The following is a 9,526-nucleotide window of genomic DNA, read 5'->3' on the forward strand; positions in this document are numbered from 1 at the left end:
TACTGGAGTGTATTTACACATGTAGAGAACTTTGTACCCGCTTCTGCTGAAGAATCTCATTTCCAGGGTGCCCTGGTTGCCTCTGCAACAGCAGCTCCTGGGCATTACAGTTCACACACACACACAGTGTAGAATAAGGGCAGCAGCATTGGAAACATGCGAGCAAGTTTCTAATTGTTATCATTTTATACTTTTAACAACGTATTTCACCCCTGTAACTATGTGGTAGTTGATTCACCCCAATAAATCAATCTCTTTATTTCTTTATAGTTGCCCTTGCAGTCGGCAAATATTCGCCGGTGGCAAATCCTGATGAAGAATGAGGTTCCGGGCAAACCAAGTAATGAAATGTTAAAATAGCCTCTTGCTTTCTTTTGCTTTTGGACGTGTTTTTTTTTGGAGCCCGAAGCGTTTCTGCGACTTAATTCTTTTCAGGAAATACCAGCAGTGTTGCTGAAAGTGTGTGTGTGTGTGTGTGTGTTTTGTACTTTCTTGCAAGCTCAGCACTTTAAATCTGCTCGAATGTTATTTTCTTTAAGTCGCCCGTCCACTAAACAGTCAGAAATGATGTGGAGCTGAGGAACCATTCAGTGCCTGAACACGAGTGGCTCTGAACACGCCCATACAGCAGAGAGACATCTTTTATTGGCGATTAAAATCATAAACTCCCGACCCTTGCAGCCACTTGATGGATCTCAAATGGAAGGAGACAAGATCGCGTCACCGAGCTGCTGTTGGGATAAACGTGATGTAAAGACACACACTAGCCGCCTGCTTTGAGGGAAGGAGGGCGCACTCTTAGAAAGACACAAGAATTTTTGAAAAGAATCCCCCCCCCACCCCCGAGTCTGGGTCAGTTTGAAGCGGGGAGGGCGCTTGTGAGTTCTCCAAACCTTCCAGCGCCGAGAACCTCAACCTTCTCATTCCCAACTCTGAAGTCCTGGTGAGAGCCAGCGGCCGCAGTATGCTTCTCTCTGGGCTTTGCTCCGTCTTGTTGTGGGTGACCTGCCTGGCTCCGCTTGGCAGGACAGAGGCTGCCGCCTGTGAGCCCATCCGGATCCCCATGTGCAGACCCATGCCCTGGAACATGACCAAGATGCCCAACCACCTCCACCACAGCACCCAGGACAACGCCGTGCTGGCCATCGAGCAGTACGAGGGGCTGGTGGGCATTAACTGCAGCCCGGTGCTGCTTTTCTTCCTGTGTGCCATGTACGCGCCCATCTGCACCATCGACTTTCAACACGAGCCCATCAAGCCCTGTAAGTCGGTGTGCGAGAGAGCCAGGGATGGCTGCGAGCCCGTCATGAGGCGCTACAACCACAGCTGGCCCGACAACCTGGCTTGCGAGGACTTCCCCGTGTATGACCGGGGGGTGTGCATCTCCCCCGAGGCCATCGTGACAGCCGATGCACCCGGTGAGTTCTCTTTTGCACCGTTGCGTGAACGGAAAGGGCAGCGGAATAATGCTGGTTAGACCCAGGTCAGTGCAAACTTGCCTGGTTACTGCTTCCCAATGGTGAGGGATAAGTGGGTAGATTCTCCCACACAGACCTGCTGTCAATGGAATGGCAATTTAAACCCATTTCCCAACGTCTCGGAAACGGTCCTGCTAACCTGTTGCGCGTTCTTGCTGGGGTAACTGTTTGTCTCTCGGTTGTTGTACCTTCTTGACCGTGTCTGTGTGAAGTTAATAACGTGGCTCTGTAACTTTCAGCAAAATTTCAAAGGAGTCGCAGCGTTCTCGGGATGGCCAGACATTTGTTACAGATCCTGCTGGGAGTGGGTGGTTTTAAAATGTGAAAAGGGGGAACAATAGAAGCTGGGTGGTGAGATTTACATTTCATTAGCGCCCAGGACCGCTCTGAACTCTCTCTCTCTCTCACCGACAGAGCAGGAAAAAGATTCAGATGTATTTACCGGCAGTTTGTTACAAAAAGGCAAAACAAAAATGATATACGCCCATCAGCTTGGGCCATTCTATCCTTTTATATTAATTTCCCAGTGTACTCATAGCTCGACAATAATTTATTATAACAAAGTAACTCAGCTGCTTTTGATTTTTTTAAAGAAACAGTTCCCGATCTTTCCGTCCATCCTTCCATTAATAACTGCAGGAACTTGGGAGGCGGTAAGTCATTTTTTAAATGCGATTTATTTGTCTCTAAAGAACCTCCACACTATCCTTTAGGTCTGATGGTGCTTAAACTTAATCTACGTGTATGTCCAAATGTATATTAAAACAAAGCCCTCATTGTCATTGTAATTTCACAATTACTATGGGAGGCGACATTATAAATAGCAGAAGCAATGTGTGCATCCTCTGAAAGCCAGTAGTATATTTAAGACTCATATTGGTCAACAGGGGCATCTATATGAGTTACTGTTGAGTGAGCAACATTCCCAGTGCAACTTACCATGTGTACTTTTTTATTCCTTTGTGAGACATGGGTGCCACTGGCTGGCTGGCCAGCATTTATTGCCCATCCTTAGTTGCGCGAGGGCAGTTGAGAGTCAACCACATTGCTGTAGCTCTGGAGTCACACTTAGGCCAGGTAAGGACAGCAGATTTCCTTCCCTAAAGGTTATTAGTGAACTTCATGGGTTTTTCCAATAATTGATTCATGGTCGTTAGTCGATCCTTAATTCCAGATATTTTTTATTGAATTCAAATTCCACCATCTGCCATGATAGGATTCGAATCCACGTCCTAATTGGCTGAGTTTCTGGATTAATAGTAGCCACTAGGCCATTGCCTTCCCTTTTTTTTGAATAATGTTTGGTCTGAGAATACAGTGGGTTGAATCTTTAAAACTCTGAGGCGTCCTTAATCATTGAAGGAGTATAAAACTTTGGAGAGATAATGGATAGTTGTCTGAGATGATAATTGGGTAGGAGAGGACTAAATATGTGGATGTGGGAAGTGCCACATTCTCTAAGCATCAAGTAAATCAAGGAGCTTTTGGAACTTTGAACTCACTGGGGCAGCACAACATACATTGGGTTATGAAACATTCCCCTGAGAAACATCAAAGATAGAACTGTCTTTAGTGGATCTCCTTTCTTCTACAAAAGCAATTATTTTTCATGCATTGCCAACATAGTCAAATGGGATCCTTTGATCAACACCTGAGGATGTCCACTGTATTCATGCCAGTGTCAATCTATCGTCTGGAATACCAATCCATGCTCTATATCCGTGCTCTAGACCAACACCATACCGTCATATCCATTGTCAACTGGAGACACCTCCATTAAGCCCTAGTATAATGTGAGAAACTGATATCATGCCGTGGCAAAAATGATGCACATGATGTGGATCCACATGTTCATGTGATAGGAACCAGCCTAACTTTAGTGACTATCAGCCCCCGGCCATGCACAGAAAGACCCCCGCCGCAGCCTGTGCAGAATTGGCAAAACTCCATGTACGCATGGTGTTGCAGCTTTTGAGAGCTTGGTAGGTGAGGGGGCGAGGTGGCATTCTTCAACACACTTCAACAAACTTGAAGCAATAATCTTTTGAACTGCAACACACTGTAGCACAATGGTGATTGCTTCTCCTGTTAGCAAGGAGATTTCTGAGAAAGTAGATCAAGGTGAATAAGAATTGTCCAACCCTCATCCTGTCTTTATCACGTCCACTATTATTGGCAGGAGATCAGTCTGGGACCTGGAATGACAGATATAGGATTAACTCCAGGTCAGGAGGCATTACTTTTTTCCCCTCAATGCGGATTGTGCAGCTTTGGGATGAATTACTGGCAATTAGTGATTCAAGCAAACACTGTATTAACATTTCAGATGATGTTAGTGGGCTGACTGTGCGGAAGCAGGCTGGGCAGATGGGCTCACTAATACTGCTACTTTGGAGAATGCACAACACCCACCCCCCATGAGACCTCAGCATTAAAGACATTTCCAGGGTAAAAGAGCCAAGAGGACGCATGTTTATGTAAATGCATCCACTTTTATTTCCCGGGGACACAAATCAGCCTCTGGAGTGCTACAATAGCAGATTTATTGGCCCTAGCCCCCATTTACTGATGTTCTTCCTGGTCCTGTCACGGGTACATGGTGCTGCCGTTTTGTTCCAGGAGCAGTCTCGACGCTGCAACTGGGGAATTCTGGCCTCCCAATAAATCATGGCTTCCTGCCTGCCTGCAGCACAGAGTGCCTCTGTGAGGGGCCGAGAATTAAGCAGCAGTCAAGAATAGATAGGAGCTTGCAAATGGGTGGCAGTGCAAAGAGCAAATCAATAAGGCAAAGCGCCAAATTCGACTGGGGAGGGACTGTGTGAATTGGAGGGCAACTGGGGAAAGACTGCCTTAAACTGGAAAAAGATTGCATCTGGAAGGAGAATTTAACCACCTATTTAACATATTCTTAAATGTTAATAACAGTGTCTGCTTTAATCACTAGCTGTGGTTAGTTTATTCCTTAGCAGTCTTGGGGAGGAGAGTTGCTCCGTGAGAGGGGAAGATGAACTGTATGATGTAGTCTGCTGAGGTGTGTGTTGTGGGGGATGGGGGGGTAGGGAGTGGGGAAGGGAGGGGTGCAAGCCACACTGTAGACAGTGTGTTGAGTATAGATAATCCCATTCTCACTTCTCTGGCATTTCTTGACAGCAAACATTAGTTGCTCATAAATAAATGTCTTAAATGATCAAGAATGCCTGATATTCAATTAAAATGTTTAAGAGGAGCTTTCCCCAGATCTTTCTAGAAATAGAGCATAGGTTTTCCTGAGTTTGTAAATGATTATGTTTACCACAGCCCTGCTGTACTCTATTTTGTATGTCATGGAAAATCCTAACACCCACCCAACTCCAAGTGTTGGACATATTCCTCCCATTAGCTAATCCACTCATATGTCATTTGCACTCTTTAGTTCCGAATGAGGATCCTGCTTTTCACAGAACCTTCTGCCTGCTATTCCTCTGCTACCCCAACTCTTGTATGCTAACGAGCCTTCAGATGCCACGTAGAAACTAGCATCTCAGTGCCTATCGGTATGTAACTTGCAAAGAACCGCTGACAACTCAGCGAAGCTCTCAAACAGCAGACACCTCAAGAAACTTAATGTATTATTCTCACATCACAGCCCTTCAGGTGCCAACCCCCTCCCCAATATACTTAATCAATAACATTTAGTACAGGTCAGATTCTGTCAATACAGTATATGAGGTATTGTGTACTCTTTTGCTCCAGTGGGACAAATTTCATTTGCTATTACAGGTTATATTCACAATGTATATTTACAATTCACGTCAAATATTGCTGGATTGCTTTCCACGCTGTCTGCCTCCCACTCTATTAAATGGTCAGGGAGTGTTTTTTGTGAAGATCGAACATTATTGGGGCCAGTATTGTCTCCTCACCTGCTACGTACACAGGATGACCTGGATGGATAAAGGGGGGTGGGAACTGCTGCAGAGTACAGCCCAAAACCTGCCCCATAAGAAACTCCACCTCATATCTCTGCTTCCTCTTCAGACAGCTGCAAATGCCCAGCATTAAAACTCACCCAGAAAGTTTACCTGAAGAACAACTACAATTATGGTAAGTGCCCCACTTTTTTCTCTTCTAGGAACAGATGACAATTGATTTGATATGTTATTGTCACATGGATCAGTATACAGTGAGAAGTATTGTTTCTTGCACGCTAAACAAGCAAAGCACACAGTTCATAGAGAAAGAAACGAGAGAGTGCGGAATGTAGTGTTACTGTCATAGCTAGGCTGGAGAGAAAGATCAGCTTAATGCAAGGTAGGTCCATCAAAAGTCTGATGGCAAAAGGGAAGAAGCTGTTTTTGAGTCAGTTGGTACACTTTACAGACTTTTGTATCTTTTTCCCAAAGGAAGAAAGTGGAAGAGAGTATGTTCGGGTTGCATGGGGTCTATAGATTATTTGGCTTTGAGTCAAGTTCCTTTATTCACCCGAATGTAATTAGTTTAGGTTATCATCCATCAGGGAAATGGTTTGGAAATTATATTAACTACAGTTTAGGGAAATCTATTGAATTTTTGACAATTTGATTATCTGCATTTTTTAAACTAAACTTTTGCAGCTAATACGATAATCATAGAATCCCACAGTGCAGTAGGACTGCGCCGACTTTCTGAAAGAGCATCTCATTTCCCCTCCCCCTCAACCCCATCCCCATAACCCTGTGTATTTAATATACCTAACCTACATATCTTTGGACACTAAGGGGCAATTTAGCATGGCCAATCCATCTAACCTGCATATCTTTGGATACTAAGGGGCAAGTTAGCATGGCCAATCCTACACATCTTCAAACTCATCTCTCACATATCCGGCAATGCCATCAAATATATCCAAATTCAAACTCCATTATCATGTTGGAGTAACACATTTAGGTGCATAATATTTGAGGGGCATTATTTTCATCCCTATGTTGTGCCTCACTTTATTGCTTACGAAAACTGTGGGAATTTGAAATGGATAGCTCCAGAATTGCTGCTGTGCCAAAACCTGGTAAAACGCAGGGCTCCTTATATGGACAGAGCTTCAAAGAGGATTGGCATTAATGGAGCTTTCTCCATGAAAGTGCCCCATAATGGGTAGCAGAATGAAACAGGGTGACACTGTGGCACAGTGGTTAGCACTGCTGCCTCACAGCACCAGGGACCTGGCTTTGAAACCCTGCATGGGTTTCCTCTGGGTGCTCCAGTTTCCTTCCACAATTTGAAAGATATGCTGGTTAGGTGCATTGGCCATGCTGAATTCTCCCTCAGTGTACCCGAACAGATACCGGAGTGTGGCAACCAGGAGATTTTCACAGTAACTTCATTGCAGTGTGAATGTAAGCCTACATGTGACTAGTAAATAAACTTTAAATATTGTAAACACCAATTCCTCTGATATAAAAGCAAATAAAAAAATTGCAGAAGTTGGCATCTGAAACAAAAACAGAAAACACTGGAAAATGTCAGCAGGTCTGACAGTATGTGTGGAGAGAGAATAGAGCTAGTTCTCCCGCCACAGATGCTGTCAGACCTGCTGGGATTTTCCAGCATTTTCTGTCTTTGTACCAATTCCCCTGAAAGCTGTTGAGATGAAATGAGTGAACAATGTTGGCTGTGTGCAAGTAAATGCTGCTGTTATTTAAATTGCAAACTTCATTCCAGTCATCCGGGCCAAAGTGAAAGAAGTAAGAAATAAATGTCACGATGTCGCCACGACGGTGGAGGTGAAAGATGTTCTGAAGTCTTCCCTGGTGAATATCCCCAAGGAAACGGTGACACTCCACACGAGTTCGGCCTGCCTGTGCCCTGAAATCAAGACTAATGAGGAATATGTCATCATGGGCTATGAGGATGAAGAGAGGGCAAGGTACAGATAAGAACCTTTCACAACTGCATAGCTCACATCAACTGCCCCAATGCCTCTCAGTATTAATGGGCTTCCTTTTTGTCCAGGTTACTTTTGGTGGAGGGCTCCATAGCTGTGAAATGGAAGGATCGACTTGGGAAAAGAATCAAGGTAAAAAAAATCAAAAATGTTGTTTCTGAGAATCTTTTTTATATCATTTGTGGGATATGGGTGTTGCTCGCTAGCCAGCATTTATTACCCATGCCTAGTTGCCTGACAGTCAATCACATTGCTGTGGCTCTGGAGTCACATGTAGGCCAAACCAGGTAAGGACAGCAAATTTCCTTCCCTAAACGGGAAATAACAAATTAAAGCAGAAAATGCTGCAAATACTTAGCTATATCTGCAGAGAGAGACATTAACAGAACCTCAATCGTTAACTCCGTCTCTGTCTCCAACTATACTGGGAGGACCTGCCGAATACTTCTGGCATTTCATTCACTTTAGAGGGCTTTGTACCGTCTAATTCTTTGTTCACGACAATGATTAAGAGAAAGATTGTGGTAATGATTGGAGAGGTGTGATGAGGATGTTGATGACTCTCCTTCTGGTTGCACTGCTAATTTTGCATCTCTAAAGGTGGAATAAAGTGAATGGTGTGTGAATTAAGGTGATATTTTGTGACTGTCAGAACTGGGACCAGAAGCTCCGCCAGGATAGGAGGAAGGGTCGAAGCGGCCAGCCAAACGGAGAGAAGCGTCTACAGCCCAGAGACACAGCAGTCGCATCCAAGCAGAGGAACAGAAGCAGGAACGCAAAGCCACCGCGACAGTAAACTTTTTTTTTGCACGGAAGTCCTTGGGACAGTATAAATAACAATGTCTGCATTCTTGGAGCGGCACAAGAAAATTGCACTATTGCACGTATGTCCTAATAACGACTATGAAATTTCAGCTATTCTATAACTTTGTCTTTTTGTCCTTTTTGCACGATTATTAGTGTTGTAAGAGAGAGAGAGAGCAGCATCGAATTCCTGCACTGTCCTCGTTTGTGAAGACTGCCTCAGAATAAGCTGGGGAGTGAATTTGACGAGCTGCTATTAATCCGATGGTACACATTTATTGCGTTTCTAGGTTACGCAACCCTGAAACTGTGGTCACATATTTCATTGAAAGAATGTCTGGACTAGGGTCTGGAGTGTGTAAGGATCAGAATGTTCCGGTATAGTTGATGTCTCAAGGCCAAGATTGTATAGTACCTCCCCCCACCCCCCCAAGCAGAATTATTGCATGTCAGATCTGATGATGCCACACAATTGCTCGTTTAAGTTCATAATACGAGCAAATAGGCACCGACCAACAGCACTTGTAAAACAAACACTGGATATAAACATACCAATGTTATTTGGTCGCTTGTTTAATCAGCCTTATCCAATTATATCTACAATTAGCAACAAAGAAAATGTACGAACTGCACAATGATTGTGTGATAGATAAGGAGCAATGCTTGCATTAAATTAGTTTTAAATGTTATGTTTTATGAACTATTAAATAAATAATTCTTTGAAAAACATGTGACTCGGTAGTCTGCTGAACTAGTAAGTTCACTCCAGTATTGCAAATACAGAAACACATCGGCCTTTTATCAGTGATTCACTGTAACCTACCAGTCAGAGGTAATGGAAGGGTGAACTCACATTTGTAAAAGATAGCATTTAATTTCAGTTTGTATTCACAAGAAGGGTATTATGGGTCGACCACATGGACTGTGGCGGTTCAAGAAGACAGCTCAGCACCACCTTCTGAAAGGCAATTCGGGATGGGCAATAAATGCTGGCCAGCCAGCGATGCCCAGCATGAATAAAAATAAAGAGTTCAGTTACTTTGAATCTTGTGGCTTGCTGTTTCCAATCCTGAATATGGTGAAACATGAAAAGGAATGCATACGTGTGTTTAATCAGTATTTACTTTTTTGTTTCAAGTTATTTCTACTTTACCCATATTCTCATTTAACTACCAAGGGAAATTGCATTAGACTGCAAAAATCTCCATGTCGATCTTTCACTGCAAAGAGACATAATCCAATAAGGCAAAAATTTTTTTCCCTCATTTCCTTACCATTACAGTGAAGTTATTGGTTTAGTAAATCTGCTGAAGCAACCAAGACTCAGCAACATAACTTGAGTGAC

The 9,526-nt window shown here is 43.6% G+C and overlaps 1 protein-coding gene across 2 annotated transcripts; it reads left to right on the top strand.

Annotated features, from left to right (window-relative positions):
- Positions 1-631: 631 nt before the first annotated feature.
- frzb (frizzled related protein) lies at positions 632-8,908 on the top strand. 2 transcript variants are annotated; one of them, XM_080198867.1, is made up of 6 exons: positions 632-1,418; positions 2,078-2,131; positions 5,496-5,561; positions 7,155-7,359; positions 7,446-7,509; positions 8,030-8,908. In XM_080198867.1, exons 1-6 carry the CDS (start codon positions 965-967, stop codon positions 8,171-8,173), a joined length of 987 nt encoding a protein of 328 aa, XP_080054993.1. In that variant the 5' UTR covers positions 632-964; the 3' UTR covers positions 8,174-8,908. The 2 variants fall into 2 exon arrangements, with proteins under 2 accessions (XP_080054993.1, XP_080054992.1); XM_080198866.1 differs by having other exon boundaries at positions 644-1,418; positions 2,072-2,131.
- Positions 8,909-9,526: the final 618 nt, after the last annotated feature.

Source organism: Carcharhinus amblyrhynchos, chromosome 11 (assembly GCF_965287045.1).
Source record: "Carcharhinus amblyrhynchos chromosome 11, sCarAmb.v2.hapA, whole genome shotgun sequence".
NCBI classification, from domain to species: Eukaryota; Metazoa; Chordata; class Chondrichthyes; order Carcharhiniformes; family Carcharhinidae; genus Carcharhinus; species Carcharhinus amblyrhynchos.

Bases quoted from the DNA above. Each gene is read 5' to 3' on its own strand.
- frzb (XM_080198866.1), top strand. From the start codon at position 965: ATGCTTCTCTCTGGGCTTTGCTCCGTCTTGTTGTGGGTGACCTGCCTG. The intron at 2,132-5,495 runs GTAAGTCATTTT...CTTCCTCTTCAG, and splicing joins CTGCAGGAACTTGGGAGGCG to ACAGCTGCAAATGCCCAGCA. The intron at 7,360-7,445 runs GTACAGATAAGA...CTTTTTGTCCAG, and splicing joins GAGGATGAAGAGAGGGCAAG to GTTACTTTTGGTGGAGGGCT.